This window comes from Vipera ursinii, assembly GCF_947247035.1.
Source record: "Vipera ursinii genome assembly, chromosome: 3".
Lineage (NCBI taxonomy): Eukaryota > Metazoa > Chordata > Lepidosauria > Squamata > Viperidae > Vipera > Vipera ursinii.
This window is the reverse complement of record NC_139516.1, coordinates 144,611,889-144,627,457: the sequence shown is the minus strand read 5'-3', so window position 1 is coordinate 144,627,457 and position 15,569 is coordinate 144,611,889. Positions and strand designations below refer to the sequence as shown.

Sequence of the window (15,569 nt, the reverse complement as noted above, 5' to 3'; positions counted from 1 at the left end):
CTGTTTAAAAAAATTGATAGTATTACCTGTAATTTCAACTCAGTCCTTCCTAAACTAAACTTTTATCTCTGAGCCATCTGAGATTGCGTCATGTTTATAAGAGTACCTCCATGTCTTCATAGCTACCCTATGCTCTTATTCAATTTTGCACGGGAGCCTATTCTATTATTTTTAGCTACTTAAAGTTAGATGCAGTTGTATATTTTCATACAAAGTTAATGAAATCAGAACTTGCCCGTGTTAGGTCTTCCTCTGCTTTCTATAATCCTCCCACTTCTAACATTAATTTATTAATGTCAAGATTATCTTCCTATTTCTATGGAAGTTTAAGTTAGCCAACAGATATGCTGGAGAAATCAGCTATGTAACAACTTCAGGAAGAAAGACACAAGTTTAAATTCTTCATAATAATTACAATTATGAGTCATGCAATAACACATATACTTACCAAAGTTTGCACAATGGCATGATTTGTGGCATTCATATGAGCATTGAGAGGGAAAGAGCATTCTCCGTCACAGTAGTTTGCTGCATAGCCCTTTGGTGCAATTATCCAATCCTTAACAAGTATATTATATGGGTTAGAACAATCAGATTAAATATACATACAACAAGGAGACAGAAAACAGTATTTCTCTATGAATTTGCAGGATGTTATAAAATTGTTTACTATGTCTTGAATTTTAGACAATATAACAATAATTTCTGTAGTATAAGGCTGTCTTTATGTAATATAAAAGACCAATGTAAGAGATAGTAAACCATTCTGTATAACATCCTGCAAATTCAAAGAGAAACACTGATTTCAGGAAAAATCTTTACTGTTGCTTCTAATACTGGCTTTCATGCATTATTAAAGTAATGCTGAATCTTCTCTGCCAATCCTATGAAGTACATACTCATATACAGGTAATCCCCATTTAGCAACCACAACTGGAACCAGCAACTTGGTTGTTAAGCGAAATGATCACTAAGTGAAATTGCAACTGTGCTTATGATCTTACTCAGCTTTCCTTTGCTTTATAGACCTGCAAAGGTCATGAGTGTAAAAAATGGTCACTAAGTTATAGACATGGTGATTATCTAAAACACAGAACGACAGATTCCATCACCTCAGCTTTGTGTGCCATGTCAAAAGATCCACTCCTAAAGTAGGCAAGGGTAGAGAATGTTCTGGAAGGGCGCTTCAGGATTTTTAAGAGATTAAAAGAATGATCAAAAGAGAGTTTGCGTAGAGTTAAGTTACAAACAATTATTTCAACATCAAGTGTTTGGTCCTCATTTTACACTTGCATGCCCAGTGTATGCAAACAAAAAAACTCACAATTTGGTTCTACCTACTGTGAGTGTTTAGAGCAGGGCTGTCAAACTGCTGGCCTGCGGGCCAGACATGTCACCAGGAAACCGTGCCCACCCCAATACCGGCAATGGAGAAAAAGCTCTGATACGTCGCATGATGTATGTTTGGTTTGGAGACTACAAAAGGGATCCTGACATTTCTTGCACAATTGGTGTCTATGGAAAGTGCATTTGTTTCCATAACAGTATAATATATGTATAACAGTGTAATACATGCGCACGCACCCTCCACATAAATATAAGCTACATTTTTAAATGGAAGCTTCTACAGCTAGAAACAAAAGATTCCTTGCCTAGAACCATTTTACTACACACTATTGCATGCACCAGCAAGGCAACATTCAATTACAGAAAGACAGATTTTAATTCCAAAAGGAAGGAAGCCATTTTAGTAAGATCTATGCAAAACTTTAGACACTTGGAACCTACATTCAGAGGGCTTTACAAGCAAATGGACAACTTATAATAGGAATTTTTAAAATTTAAAAACTGACAAACCAAATGACAGTTTTGCTGACCCTGCCCCCCCCCCAAAATCCATCAGGAATGGAGAGGACTTAAAATATTATAAAGTAAACAAAATAGTAATATGTTCTAGAAAACAACTGAAAAAGCATTTTATTGTAGCCTGTAACTAAAATTTGCTCTTCGATCCAAGTTAAGATTATGACAAATATATCACTGAACAGGATATTCAAGGAAGTTTCCTTTCTCACTGTATGTACTTTGGTAGAACAAGAACACATCAAATCCGCTAAAAAGAAAACTAGCATCAATACCCCAGATACTGTTTTAAGGCCACATTTAAGACAGAAACACCACATACCTGCCATCCCAAGTCTTGGAAGCTAACATAAAGTTCATGCTTTCTGCAAGCTGTTTTTAGGTCGCTGCTGTTATAATCTGTTAGGAGGTATTTATTAAAAAAAACTGTTGGAAATTGTAAATTGATGTAAGTTCTAAAGCAAAGGTTGGCAGTTTTTAATAGGCTAAGGTGCACATAGCACATGGAAGACAAAAACCATAACAGCTACTACATAATTGGGGCTACACACATTATTTTCTTGCAGAAATTTTTAAGAATAAAAAATAAACATTGTTTTTAATTCTGTGAAAGCAGTTTTAAAAACCACAGCCTCGGCATTGATCAGTTTCTTCAGGATGTATTATAGTGCTGAATTTTGCTAAAGTGCAAAATTAAGCAGCATAGTAGAGAGGGTGCCTGGATCACAGATTATCCACACCTGTTGTTAAATTTTTGCAGGTTGTTGATTGCAATGATGAAAGCATAACTTCAGAACCTTACAGGGCCTGTTTTGGATTTTGGAAATCCAAAATCATTTTTTTAATTCTACCAGGCAGGAGATTAAAATTATTTGAAGAAATACTAGGCTAGCATAGGTTTGGGTTATTTTTTTGTAACCTAAGGTTGTTTAGTCCTATTTAATATGTGTAAAGTTGTTCTTATTAACAATGCTTTGGAAAAGCCAGAGAGATAACTGGTCATCAGAGCAACAGTGATGTGTTATGGGTAATCCCTTTTGGGTTTTTTTTGCCCTATCCTGTATTCCCATCAGCAAGTCTTCAATGCTTTGCTGTTCTACTATTCTACCTGGATGAAAGGGCTGATTTGCTTTTTATCACTGAGTTCTGGTAGGGTGACCTGGTGATATCAGATTTCACTCAGATCTATCCCCCTAAATAATTGACATAGCACCAGCACAGGTTAAAAGGGAGAAGCTGTTATAATCTATCAGAAATCTGCCTCCCCAAAGTAGACATTGTAGAATGAAAACTGTGTACAGGTAGTCCTCAACGTACAACAGTTCTGGAAAAAGTGACTTGCAACCATTTTTCATACTTAATGACTGTTGCAGCAGCCCCAGTCACATGATCATAGTTCAGATGCTTGACAACTGTCTCATATTTATGACAGTTGCAGTGTCCTGGGGTCCTGTGAATACCTTTTGCAACCTTACAAGCAAAGTCAGTGGGGAAACCAGATTCACTGAACAGTTGTGTTACCAACTTAACAACTGGAGTGATTCACTTAACAACTGTGGCAAGAAAGATCACAAAATGAGGCAAAATTCAAGTAACAAATGTCTCACTTAGCAACAAATTTTGGGCTCAATAGTGGTCGTAAGTTGAGGACTACCTGTATTCTATGGTAATCAAAAATCAGGGGCCTAGTAGTACCTTTTCAAAGTAAGAAATTTTATTAAAAGGTATGAGCTTTTGTAAAATACACTCCCTTCTGAATCAGTCTCTGATTTCTCTATCACTAGGAAATTGAGGTGTTTAGGAGTATTCTGCTTGGAGTTGAATTACAATTGTTGGTATTCTGCTGTCCAAATATTTCCCCTGTTTGTTTTATCCCAGAAAGTATTTCCGTTAGCACAGGCAAGTGGTTTATGGAGAAAGCAAGATAATTTAAGGAAGAGAGTTTATTATTTTACTGACTACAGCAAGCCTTTGTGTGTGGATCAGAACAGAATGTGGAATGCATTAAAGCTAACAAATTTGCCAGAAAGCTTGATTATTGTTATGAGGAATTTTTAAATGAACAAAAAGCTACTGTAAGACATGAATGTAGAGCAACAAATGGTCCTGAATAGGGAAAGTAGTAAGACAAAGTTATATTGTCTCCGTACCTTTTTAAAGATATTTTAAGAATATATGTTTAAGAATTTTAAGGTGACAGCTAAAATCAAAACTGGAGACTGAAACACTGATAATTTGAGACATATAGCTGACATTAATTCTTTAAATGAATGTTAATAAACTTAGATGACCTCATTATGAAAGTAAAAAATAAAAAATCTGGGATTAGGTGAAATATTAAGATGACACAGATAATGCCATCACGCTTTGTGAATTCTGAGTTGACCAGGAAAACATGAAGATGGTATTTAATTTTGTTGGGCTCAAGAATGAGTAATGGAGCGAATGCTGGACAAGCAAAGGATTAATACTAGAGACAAAAGTATGACAAATTTACATAAGCTCACAAAGAAAAAGGATATACAACAACAAAAATCACAACACAGCCATAGTAATTACTCCCCCCCCTCGGTAGCAAGATATGAATATGAAAAATGATCTTTCAAAAAAGACCAAGAGAAAGAAAATGGGCTTCTCCAAATTTAGGATTTTGAGACAATTAAGATTACCATAAGCTCCAAAAATGAAATTAATGAAGATTGACTGCTCCTTTAAGGTAATGATCAGGAATCAGACACTCAAATTCTTTACAAAGTGATTCAAGCAGATGATAAAGTAGGGGGAAAAATGAGCATGCTTGGCAAGATTGAGAATAAATGAAAGACAGAAAATGTCTGAGACAAGCTGAGATGTGAGCATTTGTAGATAAAATCAATGGCAGGACTGACTTGAAGATATGTAACAAACAATAAATCTGGAAGAAAATAACCCAGTTTCTAAGTAAGATTTAATCTCCAATCTACAAAGCTCACACAATTATCTAGTTTTTGGTTTTTTAAAAAGCCAGTATAGTGTAATAGTGAAGGTGCTACAGTAAGACTAGAAACAGAAAGACCCAAGTTCTCACTTAAGCATGGAAGTTTGGGTGACTGGCTTAGTTACTCACTCTAGTCCTTGAGTGGGAAATTAAAAACATCTATATACCAAACCACACTGGATTGGTGTGCAGATTAGTCTATAACTTTCAATGAAGAGGCTTTCATCCTACAATGGATTGATCTGGGCTGATTATTATACACATTCAAGCTTATGTATATTGACCAGTTTGTCTACCTCAGGGGTCTTCAAACTTGGCCCTTTTATGACTTGTGGACTTCAACTCCCAGAATTCCTCAGCCAGCATGGCTGGCTGAGGAATTCTAGGAGTTGAAGTCCACAAGTCATAAAAGAGCCAAGTTTGAAGATGCCTGGTCTACCTAGTAGTCATTCAAGTAGTAGATTCAAATGTATGTGTGTTTCAACTATATTATATGAAGTCCATTATTTTTTCAAACTATAGTAAAATAAAACTTGCTAAAAAGCATTGTATATTTTGTATGAAGTAACACAATTTCCTTTCATTACAACAATTCCAGTATTTTTTGTTGATTACATTAATTTTAAGACTATGATCTGAAATAATAAATCAGGCTTTGAATGAAAAAGAAGCTCTCTTTTTAAGCCTATAAATAGTTTTGCATTTGAAATTAATCAAATTTCACAGAACATATTGCTACCTAAAACTTACAATTTTGAAATTTATATTACAGCATTGAGAGTCGCAATTCCCACTTTTCTACTAGTAACTTTTCTACTTAACTAAAATAATAGTATGATCACAAGACATTAAGCCAAGTTAAAGTTCTGTCATAACTGGGTTGGAACATATATTAAATGTTCAACTTTTACACCAAAAGCAATCTGAGACTGGTAGGCTTCAAAACTGGTTGTGAATCAACCAGTTGAGCAACTTGTACTTAAAAATAAATATTCCAAAAAGATACTAATGATGATTTCATGTGTATAAAGTTGAAGGGCCAATTAAAATATTTGGGCTATTTTTTATTGAACATAAATAACTGCAGAAGAGAAAGAAAAGGAAAATATAGATATGAAATTTTTTTTAAAAAATCATAAAATGCTCAAAAAATGATGTGTAATGAATAAACATAGCCCAGCAGGTATGTAAGAGGTTACCTGTGATACTGGATGTCCTGGAAACATCTTGTGGTTGTGTGGAGCGGTTTCTGCTCTGGTCCCTGCGTCTGCTGGGTGCTGACCTAACAGTCCGAACATGAACTTCACTCACTTTAAAAAAAGCCACCATGAAAGGCTGTTTATCGTAAGGGCCATCTCGACCTATTAGTCCTGCTTCTCTAGGGTTTATACTGAGACCTATAAATTAAACCAAAGAAGGCAGTATGTCATATAAAGAGCACAGTGTTTCTGAATAGCTCTTTTGAGCCAAGCAGACGGTTTCATACATGCAACATCTTATTGACCCTCCTTAATTTCCCCCTGCTCGTTGTTTCTATTCAATAGCTGTTATCACTATTTAAAAATTATAACCTGACAATGGCGGTTGAATCAAATTTATTTTGCACAATTCTTTTGTCTTGCATAATGTTTCCTGTATTATTATTTTTTAAAAGGCTTGTTAACAACAAATGGAAAGCAATTAAATCACCTAGTAACTGCATCATATCAGCCTGGATCTGTTGGACTTGCAAAGGTGTTAATCAATAAACCATAGTTCACAAACATGAATAGCTGGATTGACATAGCAGAACTAAGAACAAAATCAATCTGGCTAAGCAGCTAAAAATGGTACACTTCCCCATCAACTGAAGCTGAAAGGCATTCTACCAACCTGTTTGATTATTAAAGATACATGGCCTATTGCAAAATGAAATGTAGCATGAGACCCCCACCAGTATTACACAAGTTAAGTACCATAGATTTATCAGATGTACAGCCTGATAAATGGAATATTTTACACTGTATCACCACTTCCGGTCTACAAAGAAAAGCAATGTGATTTCTGATCCAGTCAAGAAAACACATTGAAATTTCTATCTGCCTCCTAGGCAATGGTTCAGTTACTCTACATGTAGTAGTCATTCCTAGAAAAAAAGTACTTTCAGAGACTTTTTCAACAACTGCCAACAATATTCACAAGCCAGGAATTCTCAGTATTTCATAACTACAAACATAGGATAAAATAATCAAGAAGCTTTCAATCTGTGTTATTGGTTTCAGAGCCAAAGCTATATCATATCACAGCTGTGTGATTGTGTGAGCCAGATATATAGCTTAATGTTATAAACATAGCTTTCACTTAATGACAAGGTCAGATGTTTAGAATACGTTGGTCTAATACCTACCATCTCTAGTCACCACACTCATCTGGAGTCCCAAATTATGCTGAGGGTTTATCACCCACATGTTGCTAGTAGCAGTGATGTCAAATTCTAGCCATCCTTCTTCTGAGGCCCATACTATTCGGGTGTCCAGCATAAACAAGTTTGAATCTCTGAATGTAGAAAACAAAGTTTAGGGTAGGCGTACAAAAAGGACTGCATTAAATACTGAAATCATTAAAGCAATGGAAAAAATAATAATTCCATTGTGTATCACTGTTATTTTATCCAGCTCTTTAATCCTACTTTTATAAGGATTGAACCATGATCATATCTAGACTGAAATGATTCAGAAGACTAATACTATATAGATATAAGTTCAAACTGTTTTCTGACACCTAGTGGTCAACCAGAATTTACAACTCAGATATGGTAGCCCAAAATTATCTTTATTCTAATAGCCTTTCCCAAATGGTCTCTGCGTAATGTTTAGGATTATAATTCTTCTAATTTCCTAGCATTGATTATATTATTATGTTATATTATCTCTAATCTTGTGTGTTGTTATTATAACAAACCAGGTTAAAGGATATATAATTAGATGTATGCTTTTACAAATTAAGGAAGTGGGAATAATGTATGAAGCAAGTGCACAGAGCAGGAACGACATGGCTACTTTCATGATTCGAAAAGAAATGTTTCATATGTTATCTTGCATATTGTGAAGCATCTTCAAAAAATTGCACAACTCAACAAATTAATAGATTGTTTCTTCACATTCAGATATACTAAGTACACTAAGTGTGAGAAATATTCTTCCCATATTTTATGGGAAATATTCAAATGTCTGAAACCCATATCCTTATTCTGGAGAGATACAGTCTAAAATTCTATTACCACCTCATTACATGTAATGTAATGGCTTCTCAGTCTTGGCAACTTCTAGATGTGTGGACGTCAACTCCCCAAATTCCCTAACCAGACACTCTTTAGAAGAAGCTTCTTGGATGAGAAGCAAAACGTCTTCAAAGAAAAACAAGAGTCTAGTTGCCTTGTGAAAAAGCACCTTTGGGACTCTTTACAGTGTTCTCCAGACTATCCTAAGGAGGTGCTTCAAGGCAGCAGCATGCTGCATGATTCCATTCCTAATTCTGACCTCACTTAACTTTTCCTAATTATTTTATATCAAAACCTTATCAATTTTAAGATATGTGGACTAATTCCCAGAATTCCCCAGCAAGCCAAGGATGAGAAACACTGCTTTATATGAGAAAAGACTTGTCCTATTATAAATTACAGCAATGAAAATCTAGAGGGATTATTAATACTTTAATAGGATTTAAATTACTAATGTGTAAATAATATATCTACCATACTAAAAAAAACCTATGTACTCCGTTTTAATGCAGATTTCCTCAATTTATCAATTTTGAACTAATACCAAAATGAGCCATTAATTTTCATGTCTTTAAACTGGCCATATACTTTTTTCAGGTGTTTTTTAAATCTTTTTTTCTTTTTTACAACCCTGTAATCCTTTTTAAGGGGATGGAATCAGGTCGACTGAGTGGAGCTGAGCGTTTACTGGCTGGATACCCTTCCTGATGCCTATGTGGAGTTTGCAGCAGATATTTTTTTCTCTTTGCACCGATAGAGAAACATCTGTCACTGCCTAAGTTTGAAAACTCTCAACCTTTTGAGTGGGAGGTGAGCATCTTCACCTCTAGGCCACTCTGCATCTCCTAGGCTAGTGTGCTGCTTTTTAATCAACTAATGTGTTCATTTTACAATATAAAAGGTGCATATCAAGTGTCCTTGCAAATACATTTTTATATAAAGTTTGATTGCAAAAAGAAAAAATAATATAGTACAAAATGGTCAGAAAAATGTATATGGGATAAGAGAGAGGAATAGAGAAAAAGAAACAGGGTTACCAGGCATTCCTATTTGACTGGGATTGTCCCAAATTTACATTCCAATCTGGGTGTTGCACTTAGGTTTATTTTTTAAAAATATGGAAAATAGGGCTGTACAGTTTCCCCCAGCAAAAGGCAGGATGTAGATTTAGCCATTAGCACAATGAGAAAGTTTAAATGGTAGAATATTTGCAGTTCAGGATTGATCTGTAATATCATCTGCATTGGTGATATTACCTAGTTTGATAATGAAACTAGTTGAGAGAGGATCAAGTTGAGAGAGGATCAAGCCTGTCTTAAGCTTCACACTAGCATTTCAGTGGTATGTATCCAAAGCATGTTTCACCAATAAAGTCTCTAAATTTGGTAAACTCCTGGTAAAACTTCAATAGTATATACGCATGAGAACAAGAAAAAAAACACATGATTTACTGCTATATTTTCTGTGACTACAAGCTGAGAACTGACAACTGTATTTCTTATTTATGTATTGATTTATATGCCCCCTCTTTTATTTTACACAACATAAGGCAGCATTAATAATGCTCACTTCTCCTATTCTCCCTATTAAATGGGCTGGGTTAAGAAAGTAACTGGCCTGAAATTCCTCAGCTAGCTTCCATGTTATAAGGGAAGACAAGAACTCATGTCTTCCCAGTTTTTAGTCCAGCATCTGACCCACTACATCAAATGGGCACTCACTGTTTTATTAGCAGCTGAGTCTGTTAGAAAAGTCAAAATGATAATGCATCATAATGTCATTGTGCAAATGACACAAATCAATGATATCACAATATAGTGAATTATTTGCCTGATGAGGTCATGATGCACATCATCTTTCCCCTATACCCTGCAGCCTTCCTGGGGGCATCTATGCTTTTTAATAGAAAACAGCAACTTTATAAATGGTTTGGACTGAAGCCACTTTCTGCTATTCATTAAAGTAGCATCACCTTTTAGGATCCCATGTGAACCAGAAAAAAACTGGCTGTTTTTAAGCAATTAGCTTTTTTGGGAGGGACTCACATTGACCCCTGAAAAGGACATTGTTTAATGGTAGAGAACTTCTATGCTCATATAAGATTCAAAACACTTTTTCACAAAACATTTTCCATGAGTGCATAGCCTATTACTTTTGTTTTCATTGTATCATTGTATTGATTGTGACTGCAAATAACATCCACTTACACAGAGAAAATTTTCCAGAAACATATTACATTTATATTCTTTCTTGTATGAGCAAAAATTTGGCTTCATTTCCCCATATTTAATTCTCACTCTATGTGAGGTGGATTAGAATGAAAGTCACCACTATGTTTCCAGATTTATTGGGATTTGATTGGTTTTCTTCAGTCCTGCCATTAGAACTACTGTAGTATCCACTCTTAAAACATCTTCAAATACAGTCTTCAGCTAACCAGGAAGTTAAGGGGTTCTATAGTTTACTTCTCCTTTTTTTTTGCCCTACAAGATGGTTTTTGTGTGTGTGTGCGTGTGCATGTCTATAAACACAATTTTTACTGCAGCAAACCTCTGTAAGAGTAAATAAGGTCAGCAAACAGATGATCTAGAAAAAACAGCGCCCAGTCTACCTAAGCAAGATAGATGTGCTGCTAACATAGAAATCATTTATTTCTGGAATTTCCATCCCACATTTCTAGACCACAAGGCTCTCAAGAAAGGAAAAATTAGCTCTAGGTTTGAAAGAAGAGTGTTCATTTGCTTTTTTTATAAATATCAACCCTACTTACTATTTTTAACCAATATATCCTGACTTTATATTTACAGCATTCATGAGACAGTACTTTGCAACTGATTACAGTATTTCCAACACAATCTGAAATTTCTTTTTCTAAAAGTCTATTTAGGGCCGTTGGAAAGAATCCTGAAGCTTTTTTTTATTTTTCTAGCACTGACTGGGTAATAACATTTTATGTAATTAGTAAAAGAGTTGGTTTTGCTGGTTTAAGAAGTACATTGTGAGACAAAAATAATTTTCCTCCTTCTCATAGATATACATTACATCAAGTAATAAAAAAGCTTTAGGTATACTCTCAAAAAAGCTTTTTTCTTACAGTTACTATCCAACTCTTTAGTTGTTTTTTTCCAACTAGTCAGATATATTTCTTTAAATTCGGGTTGAATAAACAGACCTTTTTCCCCCCAATCTGTTGAGTTTCAAACAGAGGCCTTCTTATTTTAATTACCTTTTAAGAACTGCAGGTTTTGGCCTGTCTTCAAAGGTCACTGTTACCCAGGTGCTTAACAGGACCATTACACATCAACAGCAATTTATGGAGCTATTAATTATCCTTACTCAATAAAACTTTCCTCACGCTCAACTTTTTTTGGATGTTTACTATTCTTCAATGACACATTGACATAACAGTCTAGACTCTGCATATTGGTAACCTCAGGCTTCTTTAAAAAAAAAACAACCTGAAGCTGTGAAATTTATATATGTATATGTCTTTCCTTATGTGGTTAAATTTGATGAGTTGATTAATTCTGTAGATATTTTGCTTTGTACGTCACTGATATTTTCACCTCAATCCAATGCCATTTTATGAGTAACCTTTCATTTCAAGCTAGGTGATTAAGTGAAATGAAACTATCCTCAAATAATACAGTTTCAGAAGTAGAACATTAACTTCCATCTTCCACTTCTGAGCTATTTCTGAGTTAGGATCACAAGAAACTGCCTTCTTGAGCTGTACAGTGATTCAGATATGAAAGCAAAAACGTTCTTTGAAGCAAAGGAACACAAACAGTATCTGTCTGTAACTTGTAAAAGCAACTGTGTCTTTTTCGGAGATTGCGTGGCTTCCCTTTGCAGCTGCTGTTTCCTATGAGTTAACTGAAATGCTCAAGATTAATATTAGTAATAAAATTGGTGGATAGTATAACTTTTTGAGTTTTGCATATAGATGCAAACCATGAAAGAACAGTTTGCAAATGTCTTTTAACACATGTTTAATTATTTGGAAAGCATAGTTAAACACTGGTGCAACATACAATGAAAAAAACTGAATAAATGCATCTCTCTTTCAATTCTTTTGAGGAGATTACATATTTTCTAAGTAGTGAATCTTACCAGCAAACTGCATCACCATATTCTAGACTTAAAACTGAACCCATTGGGGAAGCTGGATTTGCTTAACCATCACGATTCACTTAATGACTATGGGGATTCACTTAACAACTGCCATAAGAAATTCTGGTTCTAATTGTGGTCATAAGTTGAGGACTACTTCTACAGTCAGGATAGATCTAATCTAATATTTACAATAGCAATAATACAGAAGTATTATTGGTGCTAAAAGTTCCTCACAGTACACTCTCTCTTACATTATTATAACAAACCTGGGTGGGATTTAGAGTGGAGTCCATTCTACCTAGAAGATACTTCAGTGCCAATAATTATTCATGATGTAATTTCTGTTCAGTGGACACATGGCAATAACTGCTGGGCTTGCGTACAATATAAGTGTGAGCAACAAAAGCAGTGTATAATATTTTGAATGTAGGAAAAATACAAGCTATCTGAACAGAGATGTGTTTGCTGTCTTCTATAGCAAAATTCTGAGTTTCAAAGGCTGCTCCCATTTCTGTTTGTTTTCTTTTCCATGTTCCTTAATGGAACACAAGGCTCTGCATAAACAAGACTGTATACACAATAAACTGAATGGCTACCCAGTCAACTGACTCATTCTAAACCGAAACATCTTTCCTCATAGAGGCAACTCTCCTCCTCATAACCTCCCAAGATACCTTCCATTTGTTTGTCCTCATCTTATTCTTTTTCCTTCACTTTGTTTTTCCCTTTTCATTCCCTTTTTCTTACATGCTACCCTTGGGAGAGACACAATCATAACTGCCATACTAATGCCTAGTTATGGTTTGTGATTACAGCTGCCTTTATAACTGATAAGGTATTTGTACCTGCTGATTTTGTGCCCTTCATTTGTAACAGAAAAGTGGACTTGACGGTACTTTCGGACTTGCTAGACTGATGGCAGCCTTGACAGGCACACTCTACCTTGCTCTATCTTTATTTTAAGGTTACATTAACAGAAACGTGCAAGTCTGAAAGTACATTTCTCCCCCTCACAGTTATAGTCCAAAAACTAGGAGGGGGGGTCCCCTCCAAGGGATTTGCCATATTCCAATTTCTTCTGCAGTTTCAGCTGCAATGACCATTCCCTAGTCTGCATCTCTTCCTCCCATCTCCCAAACCATTTCCCACACATCGTTACACATAGACATTCAACTAACCCCCTCCATTCCACCATACCAGGTCCCCACAGGTCTTAGGCCTCCTTCTGCCCACTCCTCCAGGTCTTCCCAGGACTTGAGTGTCCTCTCCACCACCCACTGAGCACTTATCCTTTGAAGATCTCCAGAGTTCCAAACCTAACACTGGGGAAAGAAGGCAAGCCATTCAGTCCCTCAGTATGCCTGGGTTCCACAGCTGGGTCTTAAGGTGTCTGCCTTTTTCAGAGCAGCCAAAGTTCCTTGCAGCTGCACCAAAATGGCAGCTGCTTTTGTGATACAGCTGTGCAGCCCATAATGGAGCGATCCATTCTGCTTCCCTAACACAGTTTTTGCAGCATGGTGGAAAGCTCCAAAGTAGGAAGCAGGCCCAAAGCCTGCAGACTCCCTCTGGGGAGACAGAAGGGTGTGGGGCCCTAGTGGTGGTGGTGAAGGACTATAGGGACCCGGTGGTGGTGGAAAAGCAGGCTCAAAGACTGTGGGGACCCCAAGGGCAGGAAGTGGAGTATAAGGTGTCTCAGGGGGTGGAAGAAGCCCTGGGAGGTCTGGGACAGATGGGCCTAGGTCTGCGCTAGGCCTCCCCTACCATGTGCTCTGCTTAATAACCCTGTGGTTGTTTAAATGACTTCCAGGGAGAGCAGGGGGTGAGGGTCATTAAGCCAAGCAATCTCGCTTAATGACTATCACAACAAACAACCATAATGGGCATTATGGTCATAGATCCCAGTCTACCTGCATTTCAAAAATAATACATGTCTCCTTAGTTATGATAGCCCTACTTTTTTTTTTACAGTTTTTCAGTTTAAATTAAGTAAAGGGTGAAACCAACAAATAGAATAAAGGTATTTCTAATTAAATTTCTAAAAAAGAACCATAACTCTTGTATGTTCATATATGTGTCTATATTATAACTTTCTGGAATATAATTGCTAGAACAGCATGGCACAAGAACAAGTTTTTAAATTAAGATTCTAAATCTTGGCAGTGAAAAACAAGTTTTGTACTGATCCCACACATTATTTTTGAAAAGACTTTAAATTGGTTTGCCTGAAATGGTATAGGGTTTCCTGCCTGAGCAGGGAGATGGACTAGATGACCTCCAAGGTCCTTTCCAACTTATTATTATTATAAATCTTTTCTGTGTATAAATTTCAAAGAGTATGAACATAAATAAAGATCTTTGAAAAAATAAACAGTTTTAATTCCACAGAATTAAAACAAAATGGTTCAAGAAGTAGGAGATGATAGAATCTGAATTTTTATGCTTATGTTGGTTTCACATTCTTAGCAGAAAGGACAAACCTGTTCTGATATTCTTGCAATACTTGATAGATGCTAATCAGAAAGGTTTGATTTTTAAAGCCTCCAAAAACACAGTCCTTGTAGATTCGGAATTCAGCAGCAGTAACAGCCTCTCCTTCTGGAATCTGAGACAAATTAAATTTGAACTCCTTGTGATGATGCTGATAAGGCAGGAATTCCTTGTCATATTCAACTGTATAAAAAGCAAGAAGATGACAATTATAAATTAACCATAAATTCTATGCTTTTCCTTGCAGACTAATTTTCAGAAATAAAGACTGCATTACTTTGGTTTTAATGACAAGCTTGCCTCAGAAAAACTAAAATAAGGCAGCTGAGACATCTAGGAAAATAATATTTTATAAAAAAAACAATTAGAATTGAGCAATTTCATGTTAGCAAAAAATGCAAACAATATTTGTTCTATTTGGTTTCTGGCTTTTCTCCAAAGAATTAGCATGTGGTTTATACAGATCTATTGGCCCCACCTGTCCCAGGCCTCCTCCACCCCCCTTCCCACCCTTAACCCTGCTTTCCCATGACAACCAGATCCCTGCAGGCCTTCCCACCAGAGTCCCACAGGCTTTTCTGCCTCCCCAGAGAGTCCCGCAGGCCTTGGGCCTGCTTCATCCTCCAGAACTTTGCACAGAATGAGTTAGGGAAGCATAATGGATTGCTCCATTTAACACTATGAACGTGTTAACACTTTCCACATCCTCTACAGTATCACTCACCCAAAACTGCATGAGTTATTATTCCCAGTCACTTACAATTCTATCACTTCCAGGCTGAATATTATGATTTTAAAAAATCTAGTGACCAAAAGAATAAGGTAGTAATTGCAGGAGTTGTTCTGTTCTTTTCTGTTAGCTACAAT

The 15,569-nt window shown here is 36.0% G+C and overlaps 1 protein-coding gene across 1 annotated transcript in view; it reads right to left on the bottom strand.

Annotated features, from left to right (window-relative positions):
- The window catches only part of BMP6 (bone morphogenetic protein 6), an 86,932-nt gene that overhangs the window by 2,845 nt on the left and 68,518 nt on the right, over window positions 1-15,569 (bottom strand). Inside the window, exons 2-6 of the mRNA XM_083359939.1 lie at window positions 14,693-14,885; window positions 7,227-7,375; window positions 6,040-6,237; window positions 2,186-2,262; window positions 449-559 (exon numbers count right to left, since the gene is read on the bottom strand). Coding sequence (XP_083216065.1) covers window positions 449-559; window positions 2,186-2,262; window positions 6,040-6,237; window positions 7,227-7,375; window positions 14,693-14,885 — 728 coding nt within the window. The remainder of the gene's footprint in view (window positions 1-448; window positions 560-2,185; window positions 2,263-6,039; window positions 6,238-7,226; window positions 7,376-14,692; window positions 14,886-15,569) is intronic.